At 52.4% G+C, this 17,699-nt stretch overlaps 6 protein-coding genes across 6 annotated transcripts; 4 read left to right on the forward strand and 2 right to left on the reverse strand.

The window, feature by feature from the left end:
* Window positions 1-359: 359 nt before the first annotated feature.
* Window positions 360-1,136, reverse strand: CTRU02_208056 (uncharacterized protein; the record flags this gene model as incomplete). Its single annotated transcript, XM_036729184.1, has 1 exon — window positions 360-1,136. One exon carries the CDS (start codon window positions 1,134-1,136, stop codon window positions 360-362), a length of 777 nt encoding a protein of 258 aa, XP_036579016.1.
* A 3,162-nt stretch (window positions 1,137-4,298) lies between these two features.
* CTRU02_208057 (mitochondrial carrier) lies at window positions 4,299-5,434 on the forward strand (the record flags this gene model as incomplete). Its single annotated transcript, XM_036729183.1, has 3 exons — window positions 4,299-4,316; window positions 4,408-4,588; window positions 4,689-5,434. 3 exons carry the CDS (start codon window positions 4,299-4,301, stop codon window positions 5,432-5,434), a joined length of 945 nt encoding a protein of 314 aa, XP_036579015.1.
* Window positions 5,435-7,079: 1,645 nt separating this feature from the next.
* Window positions 7,080-7,789, forward strand: CTRU02_208058 (uncharacterized protein; the record flags this gene model as incomplete). The annotated part of the gene is made up of 2 exons (XM_070205021.1): window positions 7,080-7,525; window positions 7,570-7,789. 2 exons carry the CDS (start codon window positions 7,080-7,082, stop codon window positions 7,787-7,789), a joined length of 666 nt encoding a protein of 221 aa, XP_070061096.1.
* A 1,127-nt stretch (window positions 7,790-8,916) lies between these two features.
* On the forward strand, window positions 8,917-10,215 carry CTRU02_208059 (Eukaryotic translation initiation factor 3 subunit H; the record flags this gene model as incomplete). The annotated part of the gene is made up of 3 exons (XM_036729181.1): window positions 8,917-8,970; window positions 9,082-9,548; window positions 9,648-10,215. The coding sequence occupies 3 exons, from the start codon at window positions 8,917-8,919 to the stop codon at window positions 10,213-10,215; spliced, it is 1,089 nt and encodes a 362-aa protein (XP_036579013.1).
* Window positions 10,216-12,757: 2,542 nt separating this feature from the next.
* CTRU02_208060 (adenosylhomocysteinase) lies at window positions 12,758-14,225 on the forward strand (the record flags this gene model as incomplete). The annotated part of the gene is made up of 3 exons (XM_036729180.1): window positions 12,758-13,658; window positions 13,724-14,159; window positions 14,213-14,225. The coding sequence occupies 3 exons, from the start codon at window positions 12,758-12,760 to the stop codon at window positions 14,223-14,225; spliced, it is 1,350 nt and encodes a 449-aa protein (XP_036579012.1).
* A 675-nt stretch (window positions 14,226-14,900) lies between these two features.
* On the reverse strand, window positions 14,901-16,190 carry CTRU02_208061 (glyoxylate reductase; the record flags this gene model as incomplete). Its single annotated transcript, XM_070205022.1, has 4 exons — window positions 14,901-15,255; window positions 15,337-15,766; window positions 15,873-16,087; window positions 16,150-16,190. The coding sequence occupies 4 exons, from the start codon at window positions 16,188-16,190 to the stop codon at window positions 14,901-14,903; spliced, it is 1,041 nt and encodes a 346-aa protein (XP_070061097.1).
* Between the last annotated feature and the right edge of the window lie 1,509 nt (window positions 16,191-17,699).

The raw sequence follows: 17,699 nt of genomic DNA on the forward strand, positions 1-17,699 counted from the left end.
CGTTATACTATCTGATCTGCTCCACACTTTGTCTACTTTCCTCATGGCCAATGTCATCCCTGTTAGTTAAATGTGCTGCAGCTAGCATGATGGTAGTAGGGCTTGGTTTTCTTCTTCGGCTCCCTGTCCTGTTTCAAATCGATGATTGTCATTCGGGTGATTAACAGGGCAGCTCCGGTAACCGGTTGATTTAAGAGCTTCTCGAACATAGCCATTGTAAACAGTCACGTTCCCTGATCGATCTCAAAATGTCGACAGCTTAAAGGCAAGAGTAATGATTAAGAAAATACAATTCCAACACGCTAATAAGAAACGTCTGCCCTAAATACAACCACCAGGTACAATGGCCAGTAGCCCTTTTAATCATGGTGTCCCACCAACCATGCCGCACTGTCAGCACCTATCGCCGTCAATCCGGAACTCTTTGCGTGCCTCAGCATCTTCTTGTATTGCTCGATCTGAGACAGTCCGACCATGATAAGCTCCTCCGTCGTTAGAGCATCAAGGCCATCCTTCCAGATGCAGATCAAGCCTTCGACTTGGTGATCGTCAATCTCCACTGAAGCAATGAGCTCTGACTCGCTTCTGAGCTCCCAGTCAGCCCTGCCGTAAGGAACCATGTTGGCCGCTTTGAAAGTCAGGCGGCCGAGACCGAGCTTGGACTCGTAGGACTCTGCCTTGACGTTGAGTTCATAGCCGTCGCGCTGCTTGAACTCGACGCTGTTCCTGGTCAAGTGGAAGTCAAGCATGCACACTTCTCTGTTTCCTTCGGCAGGCGCCGTGACATAAATCTTGCTCCCCCAGGTTCCGATGATTTCATTTCGCTTTCCTTCGTAACGCGGTTTCGTGTCGCCCTCGACGCCGAGAATACGACGATTGCTTCTAAGGGCTGTGTAATGCATCTTCAAGACAGGCTCTGCCTTACTGCGGAGCGGGTCCGGGCCGGGTTGGCGCTTAACGAACATGTTCTCAAGCCAGCCGGGAGACATCTTTGGTGTTGGGAGGTGTGGTTGAATCTTAGAATTTAAGAGGTAACAATGTTTGCTGTTTGTTGTCTTGAGAGGGTGAGAGAGTTGAAGTTTCTTGAAGCTTGTTGATTGAGATAGAGAGCGAGAGAGAGGGAACAGAATGAGCATTCTAACAATTGTCCTTTATATAGATAAAAATCTCAACCATCGGTTTTCTGCCCAGTGCCATCTACCTTACCACCTTGCAGTTTACCATGAACAATTCCAGGTACGGGTGAGTGTGGGTCCAACGGCGTTCGAAAAAAGGGCTGAGTCTTGGGGCCATGATCCCACCCGCCATGTGGGCAGGGTGGGGGAAGCTCGCAATAATCAGGGGTTAGTATCCGTATTGCAAACAACTCCGCCTACATCGGAACAAGAGGCCATGGTTTGCTCGTCTCTTGCGGGAGGCGGGAAAAAAAAGTTGCTCGTCGGGGTTCAGTTCAAGGTTCCCCTGGACATTTCGGCGCCACTATCCAATTTCACAAACCACCAAAGAGTAAGTACCCTTAAGATTACCCGAAGTCCATCGGCTCCATGGGTTTTCTCCAGAGGACAATGTACCAACTCAGCAGGAGATTCTTAATGCTGAAAGAAATATGCCACTAAAAGATACCTTTGTGCTTTTCCCACCCCACTTACCGGTTTGTTACGTGGCATACCTCACAGGGCGGCGGGATGTCCAGTTTCTGTGCCACATGTACGATCACTTGGGAAATTGGTACACGTTCAGCTTCTAGCACGTAATTGGGAAGTGAAGTACATCGAAATGGGTTTACACCGATCCGACTTGTACGTATACTGTGGATAGTGAGCTCAAGAGGAAGCGTTTACCGCTGTAACACATCACAGGGACCGCGGGCGAGTCAATTGACTGAATGCTGTCTTCCATCGTAACTTCAAAGCCTCTCCGTTCTTCACTGTTTTTATGCCCTGGCCCGAGCAATGGTATAGTGAATTCCCCTAATGAAGAGATCACCACCGTACTCCGAAGTAAGCTTGCTGGAAATGTTCAATTGGCACGAGTCACACAATGATGGACAAGTTTTCGACTAAGATTTTACTTCCAGTATGCTGTGACGGTCTCAACCACAACCTTGGCTGGGGCGGGCGGCCGCCTCGGCCATGACATGAGCTTTCCCACTAATACCAACTCCACTGACTCGTCTCGATCATGAACGGTATATTGAATTAAGCGGGTTGCAGGGCATTAAGACATAACCATGTACGTTGTTAGCATCGGGTGGCGGCGCCTGCCGTCCCAGGTTGACATCCCCCAACAACTTGGTGCCATGGCCGTCACGATGTTTTGCTACAATTCGCGGGATGTGTAACTAGTTCACTGTGCATTTAGGTGTGTATCAATTGCTGGAGAAGCCTCACAGGACAGCCTAGGCATGGGCAGCAATTGAGTTTGGTAATAAATTGCAACAGTCGCTCCCTACACCTTGAAAACTCCACCGAGCTACCCTATAATGCAAAGTGGGATTGTACCTTATCATTCCCGCACCGTGAAAGTCCCAAGCATCTTTGCATTTTTGGAGAAATCAAGCATCACCACAGCTCTGTCAATGACTTTGAGTCAACTGGGCACCATTATTTGGGTCCCTATCCAGCGTCAAGCAAAGACAATCCTTATCACCCACGTTGAATCCCACAGGAGGCCTCTTGTAAGGTTAAGAGGCCTCCTTGGCCTTGAAGCCATGGACCATCTACACGATATCAACGTTTCTTCTTCACTCGCTCATTGCCTGGCTCTCAGCCCTACTACCCATGTCCCACCTGGCTGTTCGCTTACTCCTTTGCTCCCTACAAATGTTTTTTTTACTACTCTGCCAGCCCCATAACTCTGCCAGGACCGCCACGGATGCAGCAGCGGCTGGTCACTTGGCATGTACGAGAGGGTAGGGGTCTGTGTCATACGTTTATGTCCTTTCCAGTCTCAGCCACCAACAACCTTTGCACGTCCCGCATACGCCCTTTACACTAACCATTAATCGCTACCCTGACGGTGGACTCGCCAGGGCTGGTAGCGCAGATTCTTGTGCCTTGTTCCGGCATTCAGCTCTGACGTTAATCACTCTCTGCCCAGGGTCTTAACCCTCGTCTCGCTCTTGCGATCTGTTTCCCTGGATGAGGGGATAGTGCTTCATGGGTAGGCTTATCATTGCCAATCGTTATGTGACTTTATAAAGCCGGTTTGTAATTTAAATGATTACCTAGGCCATGGCGTTGAATAGTTGGAATACGGGGGCCGGAAAGCACCACTTCCTTCTTTTCACTTAGTCAACCTTCCTTCCACTTTTGACTGAGTGGAAGATACGGTCTTCCATGTTCAGTCTAGCACCAGCACTACTGTAATACAACCCATCACTTTTACTAGGAACTTACCATTTACTTGTTGTTATCCTTATGGGGCCCAGTTCCACTCTGTGAAGCCTACACATGGATGTGCGCATTCCCGCGATAGAGCATTGGATGGGTGAAGCTTCTGCCGCCAGCGTGTTCCAACACAAAATGCCCCTTGGTGTGTGAGGTGCAGACTCAACGATCTAGAAAAATCTGTGTACAGCCCCGACAGTCCCTTGTTAGGATATCTTCACAGTATACCGCTTTCGTTTGCGAACTCGTGCTACTGAGTTGTTGTTGTTGCAAAGGGAAACAGTTCCCTTTAAATAGCTCTAGACGTCGTTCGAGATAAGATCAGATTACTCAGCGAATAGAGCATGCAAGGACTCAATGCTGATATGCTTACTGGCTCAGAAGTCTGGGGAACAACAGCTAGTCCTTCACGCTAAACCTCATAAACTCATTTAGAGTTGCATTATTGCCAGAGCAAGCATGCGAATTTTATCACGCAAGTTCCCTACGAAGTATGAAATGATGCTTAAATCAGCCCAGCTAGTGGACGCTTACATGAGTGAGAAAGAGTTGAGCGCCTCACTCAACCCTAAGTTGAACTCACCAATCTTTTTCATGCAGCTAATGAAGTAGTTTATGATGCATGAAAACTTCTGATGAATTTATTCATTTGAGTGTCTGCGAAATGTGAATCAAATCTAGATATGAATATCAGGAAGGCGTCGCTGTCGCGCGTGTGAGTCTGAGTGGAGTACACAGGACCCTGGGTGACGTCTCTTAGCTATGAGGTCATCATTCTGGCAAAGGAACCAGAATGTACAGTAGCCGATCAACATCAGCCACCAGATATCCAATCTGATCCAATCTGAATTCATATCAAATCTCATGGAATTCATCTGCAGGAAAAAGACACTATAATATAGCAGGACGATGTACGAGATATATGCGGTAAGTGCATGCCATTCACATCACTCTTCAAGTCTTGCCTGCGTTACTTTGGCATCATTTGCGGATCGCGTCTCATGGCTGACACTTCCAGGCGGGCGCCGCGGCAGCATTTACCGTAGACTGCCTGGTCTACCCTCTCGACACGCTCAAAACACGGTACCAGAGCCAAGACTTTGTAAAGACATATGCATCATCACCAGGAAGCAAAGCGCCGCTCTTCCGCGGCCTCTACCAAGGTATCGGGAGCGTGGTCCTCGCAACATTACCAGCAGGTACGCCCATTCATCAAAGAAGCACAATCCCTGATGGAAAGCCAATGAAAAGAAAAGTCCGCCGTCGACGGAGCTTGCTAACCACACGATAAAATCAAAGCCGGCATCTTCTTCGCGACGTACGAGAGCATGAAAAGAACTATATCCAGTACGGTTTCAGTCCCGCAACCCCTGGTTCACGCCTCGGCTTCGGCCGTCGCGGAGATGGGATCATGCCTGGTCCTCGCGCCGGCCGAAGTCATCAAGCAGAACGCGCAGATGCTACGCCGACAGCAATCCGGAGACTCCAATGGCGGCGGTCGGCGATCGACGTCCCTCGAGGCACTCCGTCAAGTCACCGGCTCCGGGGCGCAGAGGAGGTTGTGGTCAGGGTATGCGGCGCTGGTGGCGCGCAACCTGCCTTTCACGGCGATCCAATTCCCAATCTTCGAGCACGTGCGGACGTCGGTGTGGGATTCGAGGTCGAGAGGGCGGACAGAAGGCGAGGAGCAGGGCCTCCTGGAGACGGCAGTGGTCACGGGTTCAAGTGCTGGGGCTGCCGGCGCGTTTGCGGCGTGGATCACGACGCCGAGCGACGTTGTCAAGACGCGGATGATGTTGAGTGCGGGCGAGGGCGACTCATCGCAACAATCTGGAAAAACATCACAAGCGCAGAAAGGTCGAGGGAGCTTGGAGGTGACGCGGGACGTTTACCGGCAGCATGGTGTGCGTGGGCTCTTCCGTGGAGGGCTGTTACGGGCCGTCTGGACGGCGCTGGGAAGTGGTCTCTACCTTGGGACGTACGAAATGTCAAAAGTCTGGCTCACGCGCGGTAAGGACGAATCGGAGGTCGTCGGAGGACTGTGACGTGCGATGGAGGGTGCAGGGTGCATCGTGGAAGAAGCGGTGACGGCTTGGTATCGTTGACCTACCTACAAGTGTGGCAGGAGATGTGTATATACATATATAGAACAGGGTAGGCCAAAACGGAAGGGGGGGGCTTACTTCAGACGGTTGAGACGAGTCGTCCTTTACGCAGTTTTAGTTGAGAGGAGGATAGAAATAGTGTGGTGGAAGCCATAAGCGAGCAAGAAAGGCAGACCTCCGAAACACCGGTCTGGCATGGTTTTGGGTGGACCACGACCGGTGTCGAAACCCGTCTCTTTGCGCCTGCCGAAATGGATCTGTGGCGACGGCTAGGGCCCTGAGGGAACCCGGGGTAGGCCCGTCATCCGGGTGGCAGCCCCTAACCAATCGAGGCCCTCCAAGTCGGCGGAAATAGACACCTGAGAGCCAGCCAGGAGGGCATGCAGCAGCCAGATGCAGTGTCGATCCAATGGAGAACAAAACCTGGGAATGCAATTTCTAAACCCATGCTGTAATTTGTTTTACATCTTTTGCCATTCGATGCTAGAAAATTTCTATTCTTGATGATGTTCATTATATCGACTGTATCACTTTCTTTGCTGTTCATCTGCCAGCAATAGTCTCGCTGAAGAATGCGGGGGGGAGACACTCCCCAACTCTTAACATTTCGCCCCCCAATCCATAGTCTAAACCCTCCATTCTGGTTCATAAGCGGTACTCGCGGCTCCTCGGTTGGTGTCCTCTTTGTTGTATTAGTGTTTTCTTGCCAACCAAGCGTTTGTGGTCTCGGCGTTCCCTGTAGTTTGCTTTGCTTCTTGTTGCGAACACCCTACAGTCTCTTTAGTCCACGGATCCATGGGGAAAATTTCTCCAAAAAAATAAATCAGCCTGAAATTCAAATCCATGCCAGGGCTGCGCATCACTGCATGACAGTTCGCTGAAGTTGTGAAATTACATCTGGCATCAGAATCGCACGCGATTGCGCCATCCTCAACCGGCGCTCTGTCGCCATCCCACTGCATCATGATTCCGCCATGTTTGTCCATGCAAACGGCCGGGAATTTTTATTGAGATGATCCATGGCCCGGCGTGTCGCAGATGCCACGCAAGAGAGAAAAAATCCTGTCCCCTGAACATGGTTGAGGGATGAACACCGCTTCTTTGACGGTTGGTCAGCTGCTCTTGACTCGCTCCGACTTGCTCGATGGTGTAGTCCCTGACCCACCAGGCTTGGGTTAGGCAATCCCGAGTCCAAAAGACGTTTCCTTGATGACCTTGCCGCCACGTCCTAACACCGGACTCCGGGCTTTTCTTATATTTCGAGGTCTTCTCCTTTTTCAGACGGTTTATGGTTTGTATGTTTTCCACAGGCGAACCGCAGCAAACCTTACAAAACCCTTTTCTTCTCATCCCCGTAAAGACATACCCTTCCGGCAACGTCTACGTTGAGTCGACTGCTTGATCATTCAACACTATATTCACCAGACAACTTGGTTCGACTCATCAGTGTTCGAAAAAAATCTTCGACAAAATCCGGAAAATAAAAAGTGTCAAGCGCAGTTTTTCAACGCAGACTCTGGCTATTCAAACCAGTCCTGTTTTGCTGAATCATCTGTCCAACTCAAATCCTGTTCATCGCATCAAAATGACTGCTGCTGTGAGCGCGGCGTCACTCAGGGTCGTTGACCCCCTCGCTCAACAAATCAAACAAGATTTTGCGGTCAACGTTTCGGAAGTAGATTTCAACGACACTGACAGGTTCCTCATCCACTCGCCATACACAGATCCGGAGCACTTGCTGGACCTCGAGACTCTCAATGATGAGAATGCCCTTCTTGCCAGGGCCTTGTCTCACTTGAAATGCCTTCGCGAAGACTACGCCACAGCCGACTATGTCGAATCTTTCAACTGGGAGGATGTCTTGGGCGAACTGAAAAATCTTGTCCGAACAACAGGAAAAACTTTCAAGGAAACTTCCTTTTACATCGTGGCCTTCCGATCACAAATTCCGCCCTCGACAGTCTACGGAGACCTTGGCATTTTGGACAAAGCAGCACATGCCGAGGCCAACCAAGTGGGTGGATTTTTAAAGTAAGAGACTTAGTCTGCTAACCATAAAGAACACGACTAACCGTTGGCAGATACTGGTTCGGAAGTCCCGATGCTGAAGGGCGAAACCTGGCGACATGCGTCTGGAGGTCAAGACCAGATGCCTCTAAGGCAGGCCATGGTCCTGCTCATCGCAGGGCAAGCCGTGCAACTGCATCCATGTATTCTTTCTGGCGGATTGATCGACACCGATTGGTCATCCGCGATGGTGCCGAGAGCTGGGAGATCATCGACTGGACGGACTAAAAGGGGGTAGCGGAGGCAGTAGCATGCGGCAAAAGTGATTGATGGCGGCGTTTTGGATGACTTGGGTAAATGTCGCAATTGCGCCAGAAAATGAGTAACATTGACGACCTTTGGCGGCGTTGGTAGACGGTAAAGGACACTTTGTAAATTTGGGGCGCATCTGTGGTTGCATTGGTAACGGCCACACACAACAACAAGAGCTGGTTTCTTAGACAGCGTAATACACGAACGCATATGATGGCGTCTTTGCACTTGATCAGCTTTTATCTTTCCCACTTGCCGTTTGGCCATCGTTTCGGTCATGCTAAGTCCATGGTGAGCATGTCGCAGTACAGTCAAGCCGCAAAGTTCGCGAGGGACTCGTGATCCATGTGAAAGGCAGAGTGTAAATGCCGTGGAGATGGACTTGGCACGTTCATCGGCAATTGAGAGCCCACACTCGCGCAGGACACCCCCCGAGTGATATCGCAAAATGATGCTCAAGAGCAGACGAACAGAATGGGCTAGGTTATGAAGAGAAAGATGGGAGATCGCAAGCAGAGGACGTCGAGATGAGACGACGTTGAATTTAAACTCGAAGTGAGTGCTTTCGGCGTGGGGGCATGGGTGGGATGACCTCCCCTTCTGGACGTGGCGTGTGGAATCTGTTACGGATCACCGTATGGGAGCAAAGAAAAGGCGGGCGCAGGCCGTGGTTACTGGTTAGGCACTTGCCTTAGCACGCTTAGGTAGGTTGCTGGCTTCCTGGCTGGCTGGCTGGCTGGCTGCGGGGTGTGCTCAAGATTCCTAAGCGGGGGTGAGTGCATCACATGACTTGATCCTCAATATTACATCAGCAGCCACAGGCTCTGCGCCATAAGCCCCTCTCTTCAGTGAGCCACCCACTGAAAGCACACACCAAAAGTCACTGTGGCAGGTGAAGAACCAAATTCTGCCTCTCCCCACCGCCCATCCACCCACAATCCCTCCCACAATTCGTAGTAGCGAAAAGTTCGATATTTCGCATCACGACGAGCGCCCCCCTCGACTCCGACGCCAAGATCGCGACACCCACGATTCCGCAGCCGCAGACTCGACACCGTCCTAATTTTTGAAACCTGCACGAATCTCTCGATCGTATCGCAAAAATGGCGGATGCTATCAAGGAGGTGCCGCTTAAGGCGGTTCGCGTTGAGGCCCTTGTGAGTCCTGCCAAATCCTGCCCCACCTCTGCCTCTCCTCACTTTGGCCTTCGCTCGGTGTCAAGATGGTGTCACGTATCCCGACCTATGACTGACCATGTGCACCTCTAGGTGGTGATGAAAATCGTCAAGCATGGATCCACGACCTTCCCTACCACTGCCACCGGCGCCATCGTCGGTATGGACCAGGACGGCGTCATCGAGGTCACCAACTCGTTCCAGTTCCCCACGGTCGACGTCGCAAACACCGACAGCCACCAGAACGATGCCTCGGCCCTTGCCGCTGCTGCTCCCCGCCAGAAGGCCAACATCGTCTACCAGAACGACATGATCAAGCACCTGAAGGAGGTCAACGTCGATGCTAACAGCGTCGGCTGGTACACCAGCGCCGCCATGGGCAACTTCGTCAACCTCAGCTTCATCGAGAACCAGTACCACTACCAGAAGGACAACGAGCTGACAGTCGCTCTCGTCCACGATGTCAGCCGCAGCTCCCAGGGTTCCCTGAGCCTCCGCGCCTTCCAGCTTACCCCTACCTTCATGGCCGCCTACAAGGAGGGCAAGTTCACCACCGAGAGGTACGTTGCCGAATGAGCCGTTTGAGGACAAGAAGAAAAATGAGAGACAAAGGGTTTATATATCTGGTTCACAATTGCTAAATCATGGTGTGCATACAGCCTGCAGAAGTCCAAGCTGTCCTTCAAGGACATCCTCGCCGAGCTCCCCGTCGAAGTTCACAACACCCACCTCCTGACTTCCTTCCTCCACCAGCTCCCCCAACTTCCCCAGCAGGACAAGATCGAGCCCCCCACCTCCCTGTCTGAGCTGCGCGAAGACCCCATCAAGCAACCGCTGCACCCGTCGGTCGACAACCTCGACCTGTCGATAGACCCCTTCCTTGAGAAGACGTGTGACCTGCTTCTCGAGAGCATCGAGTCGCACTACACGGATCTCAACAACTTCCAGTTCTACCAGCGCCAGCTCGGCCGTGAGCAGGCCAAGATCGCGCAGTGGCAGGCCAAGCGCAAGGCGGAGAACGCGGCGCGCGCGGCGGCCAAGCAGGCACCGCTGCCCGAGGACGAGTGGCAGAGGCTGTTCAAGCTGCCCCAGGAGCCCAGCCGGCTGGAGGGTATGCTGAACGCGAAGCAGGTGGAGCAGTACAGCAAGCAAGTGGACGGATTCACGGCCAACATCAGCGCCAAGATGTTCGCCGTCAGGGAGAACCTGCTGCCCAAGCACGCTTAGGAGGCATGAGAAGTTAAGATTAGGAGGCATGAGAAGTTAAGAAACGGGGCAGGGTTAGGGTGTCATCCTTTTGCGGTTCGGACGCGACGGACAGAGAACTAAAAGTCGAGGGGAAGGGCAAAGACAAAAAGAAGAAGTTGATTACCTTACCTTAGAGAACGGGTGTTCTGGGAATGATGAATGATCTGGGGAGCGGATCAAGCATTCGAAACGGCGTTACGGTAATTAGTCCCAGGCAGAGTGTACTGAGTCGATATTCGATGTTTTTCTTGCATGCCAGAGCGACGGTTCAGTTCATCTTATCTTCTCCCTGGATTTCTCCATCCTTGAAGCTGACCGGCTAGGGAGTTTGGAGAGGAGGGGGGGGGGTTGGTATGGAGAGGGCATCTCGCACCTCGGGACTCGGAGGGAGGCTGCGAGATGAAGGCATGACGATACAATACCACAGCATACCTTACGTAGCGAATGCCAGATGTGGGATTTGGTCTTTGTAGATAGGCACCGGAGCCGTACCGCCCTTTCGGAGTTTTTCTCCAGCAGAAGCAATATCGACTACCATGAATAGTACTTCCGAGCAGTACTCGTGAATAGACGGGTTACGATATTTTAGAAGCACTGATTAATTCTTTTCCGCATATACTTTTCCTTGCGTTGACCATGCTCATGCCAAAGGTGCCCGAGAGTCATGGTTCTCTGTGTTTCCTCAAGATGCCACGGTAGCTTTTCATCGCTACGACTCTACTTAGCATTTAGCTCGCATGATTCGCATAGTGCCAGTTGAGTTCCTGACAAAAGTCAGTCGAGGGAAATGTGGTGCGTGTTCCCAGAAGTCGTGGTGGGGCAAGTTCGAGGGGGTTTCAAACCCAAAGAGGACTAGCGCAGCAAAACGGTAAATCAAGGGGAAACAAGAAAGGACCTCTAAAATTGAGTGTCGGCGGCACGCAGGCGGCGGGACAGCGCTGAACCTGGAGACACATAGCGACCCGTGGGCTCTGAAGAGGGGCAATTCTAGCCCCCCCCCCCCCCCCCCCCCCCCCCCTCCATCAGGGTTCCTTAGGTACCTCTTGCCTATCAGATCTACATGTGGCCGGGCAACAATATGAGCAAGGCGGGAGGTACCTCGATTCTACCAGACCTAACCTTACCCGACCTCACCCTACCTACCTTACCTTGAGGTACCTTACCTTGCCCACTGCTGCTTACCTCCGAGCAAGTCGGTCCCGGCGTAAGAACGGTAAGATTGGAAAGCTAGATCAGCTCCGATCGGAGTTCAAGAGGAGGGGGGGCAATAATAATGATACTCGTAAATAAATGGAAATGCAAAGGAAGGTAATAGTTAAGGACAGTAAGCAAAGCTACTACCAGAGGTGCTGTGAGCGGGAAGTCATTTGTACCTGAGCTTAGCAGAGCTGCCTCAGCTGCTAAGCTACTGGTTAGTAAGGTATGAAGAGACCTCATTCCAAGCTTGCTCCCTTAGGTCTAGCCCTCCCTCTGTTTGTGCGTAGGCTTGCGGGACGGTATTCAAACAAGAAACGAAATAAAGTTGGAAAAAAGGAAAAGATAAACAATGAACAAAAAAGTGAGGCCATGTAAAACACCAATTGGACGGTACTGGTCTGAGTGAGACATGGAGCACCAACCACAGCCCATGGTAAGTATTTTTGTTTTTATTTCTTTGAAGGGGAGGGGAGCTTCACCGTTCCGTTCCGTCCAATGCCGCGTGTACCTTGCAGAGATGGACGGGACAGGAAGTGAATAGACGAATGGATGAATTGAAGGATGGAAGGATGAATGAATAGGATGGATGGAATGTAGCCAAGCCAGCTAGTAAAACCCCCTTTGCCCCCCCCTTCGTCCTTATTCCACTTCGACAACGGTAAGCATACCAGGTAGCATTGTGAAGGCAGAGACCATCCATTGTTCAGGTATGGAAGGGGAATGTGTCCCGTCTCAGACAGGTATCCGAGGGGTCGAGTAAGAGCAGAGAGCAGAGAAAGTGAGCGAGTGAGAGTGACTGAGAGAGAGTAAGAGAGTACGAGAGCAAGAAAGGGGTGGGCCATGGTTAGGCACGGAAGGAAAAGAACAGACGATAACTCCGTACCAAGATGCAGCAGGATGAATGTAGATAGCATGTACCTGTTGCTATCGGATCCCAGCGGCTCCATGCTCCTGGCGTGTCAGCTTCCAAAGTCTCTCCCTCACATCTCGAACCCCACCTTGCCTGCCACACTTCTCTGCAGCTCGCTGAACTTTTTGCCCCGCCTCGGGCCTTCCCCCTCCTTCCTCCCACCAACGCCGCGCACCGCCGACCAGCCTCGAAAGTACCTATTGTACAGGAGCAGAAAATTTCCTTCCTGACAAAAACTCACCGCCCTGCTCTCCCTCCTCGCTCGACCCCTCCAAAAGTCTTTTTCTTCTCCTGATCCCCCCCTCCAACCATCCTCTCTTTCCTGTTCTTCTTTCTCTTTCTTCTACTCATCCTCCTGTCTTACCCCTCCTCCTCCCATCCCATCCCCCACCAACCAACCCACCACACAACACAATGGCTGCTCCCGCCCACAAGTTCAAGGTCGCTGACCTCTCCCTGGCCGCCTTCGGCCGCAAGGAGATCGAGCTCGCTGAGAACGAGATGCCCGGTCTCATGCAGACCCGTGCCAAGTACGCCGCCGACCAGCCCCTCAAGGGCGCCCGTATCGCCGGTTGCTTGCACATGACCATCCAGACTGCCGTCCTCATCGAGACCCTTACTGCCCTCGGTGCTGAGGTCACCTGGACTTCCTGCAACATCTTCTCCACCCAGGACCACGCCGCTGCTGCCATTGCCGCCGCTGGTGTCCCCGTCTTCGCCTGGAAGGGTGAGACCGAGGAGGAGTACAACTGGTGCTTGGAGCAGCAGCTGTCCGCCTTCAAGGATGGCAACAAGCTCAACCTCATCCTCGACGACGGTGGTGACCTGACCCACCTCGTCCACGAGAAGTACCCCGAGATGCTCAAGGGCTGCTACGGTGTCTCTGAGGAGACCACCACCGGTGTCCACCACCTCTACCGCATGCTCAAGGAGGGCAAGCTCCTTGTCCCCTCCATCAACGTCAACGACTCCGTCACCAAGTCCAAGTTCGACAACTTGTACGGCTGCCGTGAGTCCCTCATTGACGGCATCAAGCGCGCTACCGATGTCATGATTGCTGGCAAGATCGCCGTTGTCGCTGGTTTCGGTGACGTCGGTAAGGGTTGCGCCATGGCCCTGACCACCATGGGTGCCCGCGTTCTCGTTACTGAGATCGACCCCATCAACGCCCTCCAGGCCGCCATGGCCGGCTACCAGGTCACCACCATGGAGAAGGCTGCTTCCCAGGGTCAGATCTTCGTCACCACCACTGGTTGCCGTGACATCCTGACTGGCGAGCACTTCGAGGCTATGCCCAACGACGCCATTGTTTGCAGTAAGTACTTCATGAAGTTTTGAGCAAAGTCCTTTTTGTTCGCCTGCTAACCACCTCCTCTACAGACATTGGTCACTTCGATATCGAGATCGACGTTGCCTGGCTCAAGGCCAACGCCCAGAGCGTCCAGAACATCAAGCCCCAGGTTGACCGCTTCCTCATGAAGAACGGTCGCCACATCATCCTCCTCGCCGAGGGCCGTCTGGTCAACCTTGGCTGTGCCACTGGCCACTCTTCCTTCGTCATGTCCTGCTCTTTCACCAACCAGGTCCTTGCCCAGATCATGCTGTTCAAGAGCGGCGATGCCGCTTGGGGCCAGAAGTACGTTGAGTTCGCCAAGGCCGGCAAGCTCGACGTCGGTGTCTACGTCCTCCCCAAGATCCTCGACGAGGAGGTCGCCAGACTCCACCTGTCCCACGTCAACGCCGAGCTCAGCAAGCTCAGCAAGGTCCAGGCTGACTACCTCGGTCTCACCATTGAGGGTCCCTTCAAGAGCGACATGTACGTTTCCCCTTGTCCCCTCCCCACTGACTGCGAGACTAACATGAGACTAGCTACCGCTACTAAATACCCTTATTATAATGTCCAATCTTTGAATTGGATTTCAACACTCCGATTAATGACTTCAACGAGCTTACACCATAACATTTGGCAATGTGTGTTCTCAACAGCATGACTTGCATGACACATGTGGGAAAGGGAATCTCGGTTGGGGGCGGTTACGGGCTGGTTACTCAAAAAGCTTGGGGGGCCTGGCTGCGAGATTTTTCAACAAAAAAAGGCGTTGGCTTGTGAATAGTGATTCCCCAGACCATGGCATTTGTATTTTGCTTTTTTCGGCCCGACTTGGGAAAAAAAGGGACTCAACCCCCGGATGGGATAGGGGTAAAGGGTAGATTTACTTTAGGACTAGGGCCCGTCAACCGTGGTCCGGCATAGACAATATATATGCTTGTCCTAACATTTGGCAACTGATTGCGTGTCGTTGTGAATCGTTGTATGTCGATGGGTAACACGGGAGTTACGCTACCAATTAGTAAGGATGTCGTTTGAACATTACATGCTAGTTGAGGGAAAGTTATTCGTCTCGAAAGTAATACACCTACCTCACTGTGTTATATATATAGCACAAGTAGTGGGGATCGATGTTTTTTTACTCTTGTCCTATTTTGTCATTATCTGCTATGAAAATAAATCTCCCCAGAAACACTCAATCCCAACCAGACTCCCCCGAGTAATCTCTTAAGCACCGACAACATTCTGCTGCTCTGGAACGATACTCTTGAGCTTGCCCTGGCTGATGGCTTGGCGGACGTTGTCAATGGCCCACTCCTCCATCTTGACCGAGGTCTCGATGGTGTAGGTGCCCATGTGCGGGACGATGAGCACGTTGGGGTTGGCGAGGAGGCCCGGGTGGACCTCCGGCTCGTTCTCAAAGACGTCGAGGCCGGCGCTGCCCACGTGGCCGCTGTCGAGGGCCTCCACGAGCGCCGCCTCGTCGATGACGGCGCCGCGCGCCGTGTTGACTATCACCACGCCCTTTTTCATCTTTGCGAACTCGGCGGTGGAGATGATGTGTCGTGTGTTTGGCTGTTTACTACTTTTCAGTATGTTTCCTTTATTTTACTTGGTTTTTCTTTCTCTCTCTTTGCTTGAGATCGAGACGACAAAGACGAAAGGGAGACGCACATTCAGAGGGAGATTGAGCGAGATGACATCGCTCTCGCGCAGCAACGTCTCGAAATCGACGTATTCGGCCCCCGCGTCCTTCTCCAGATCGTCACTGAGACGGGTACGGTTGAAGTAGCGCACCGACATGCCAAAGGCCCTCGCCTTCTTGGCCATGTTGCGGCCGATGCCGCCCATGCCGAGGATACCCAGTATCTTGCCTTGGGGGTCGTGGCCGAGGGCCGGGGCCGGAGTGCCTCGCCACTTGCCGGCGCGGATGCTGAGGATGGAGGCGTTTAGGTTGCGGAGGGCGCCGAGCATGAGCCAGATGTTGATGTCGGCTGTGGCGTCGTCCACTGCCGTCGGGGTGTTGGACACGAGGAGAGGCGTGGGGGAGCGGGCCGTGCATGCTTTTACGTCGATTTGGTCGTACCCGGCGCCTGGAGCGTCCTGTTAGTCTTCGCTTCGCACTTAAGTACTTTTTGCACTTGTGCTTCGTTCTCCGGGACGATATCGACGTTAGTGCTAAGGTGTGTGTGAGCTTACCGTTGTGGCAGATGAAGCGTAGACTTGACGGCAACGCGGCGACGAGCTCAGAGTCGACAAGGCCGGTGACCTTTGCGCTAGAGAAGGTGCGGTAGATGGCGACGACGCCGTCGAGGGCGCCGGACTTGCACTCTTCGAGGAACTCTGCGCGGTTCGTCGCCTTGGGCTTGACGACGTCGGCGACATCGCTGATGGCCGACCACGCGTCGTGGGCGCTGCGGGAATTAGCGGGGGATGCTATTTGAGTTTTTCCAGTTTGAGGGGAGGGGCCGTTTACTGTTGGATGTTGCCGAGCTGGAGCACCTTGGGCTTCGTCATGGTTGCGAAGTATCGAGTGAGGTTCTTGGGGTGCTGTGTGGTTTTGGGGCCAATGCTTGAGAAGATTGACTGGTGGGATCTTGATGCGTCGAGTCGGAGTTTACAGCCGTGCTGAAAGAGTCTATTAAATGTGAGAATTCGGGGCCAATGGTAAGCTGGTGACGATGGCATACTTAGCCGTCTACTGAGAACGATGGCGGCGGTTTGGGTATCCGTAGGTTCGCAGCTCTGGCTGCTGCCCCTCCAAAGGTTCGGCGCCGGCGCGGGGTGACTTTCCCTCGAGGGACCGACCGACTTGGAAGGTGGGGGATGATCGGTGGGGTGCTGCTGCCACTTTTGAGATTTTGTTCGGGGGATAATCGGGACGAGCCCAGATACAGCTTTTGGGTCCCTTTGGTGCGCATGGCAATGTATCAATTGCGTAGGCATTAGATATAATTATTATTTCACGTCTTGATGTTCAAAGTAACGTGGAAAAAATACCCTCATATTGCTGCCATACAACCAAGTACGATCTCATTTCTCTAGATTCCCAGTCCGAACGGTAAGCTACAGCAACAAGCAGCCCTCAATAACCGCAGTACATTTCAATACGTTACGCTGGGTTTCCCTCGGTAAACTTCCAAAGGAGGATCCAACACTTATCCGGCCTCTGAGTCTAAGCCGGAAAACACACGGTGCAGTCCAAGGCGCCAAAAAAAAAAAGGTGAACACACCAAACGCCGGCCGGTATCGCAGACCAGTGACGCGTCTGTGAAGTACCTCACCTCGAGCACCCCCCATCATCACCTCTCTCCCTCGCACCTTGTGAAATAACGATAAGTATACGTGTAAATTTGTGTAGCATGCTGTGTGGCTCACACATTTCAAAAAGCCCTTATTTTCCCTTTTCCCGGACGCGACGGCAAGGTGCCAACTGCGACTGCAAGATGTATTCTTCCAAACACACACAGAGGAGTCCCAGAAGCAGGCCATCAGCAAGCCGGCCGGAACCCCGGACCGGCGTAGCGAGCACATCATCATCTCAACCCTGGTAGCTCCCACGCAACGCCGCCTTCCCATGCCGCAACCTCGTGTGTATTTAACTTGCGAGTCACATCTTGAACGACTGTGAGAGGAGGAGAATCGTGCAATGATGCATTGGGGCTCGAGGCATTCATCACTGTACAGACGCATTTTATACACTTGATGTTTCTTGAGTTATATGCTGGTCTACCCAATAGGGGAATCAATCCAGTGAAACTGCCGTCTAGTATCGTACAGAGAGCTCTGACTACCTCTCAGACCCAAGATCTAGCTTGCCCTGGAGAAGAGTCGTGGACCAGAAAAAAAAATATAAAGGTGCCATCGACAGGTCTCTCTTTCACGCTCAAAACCAAATCACCGTCTGTCACTTCCTCGCCATTTTTCTTTTCGCCAACCGCACCGCCATGCCTGAATACCACTAGTTTTAACTGAGACTTATTGTACAAGATGCCGTCGGCCGTGAAAAAAAGGTTGTAGAGAGAC

This window comes from Colletotrichum truncatum (assembly GCF_014235925.2).
Source record: "Colletotrichum truncatum strain CMES1059 chromosome Unknown Contig_0005, whole genome shotgun sequence".
Classification (NCBI taxonomy): domain Eukaryota; kingdom Fungi; phylum Ascomycota; class Sordariomycetes; order Glomerellales; family Glomerellaceae; genus Colletotrichum; species Colletotrichum truncatum.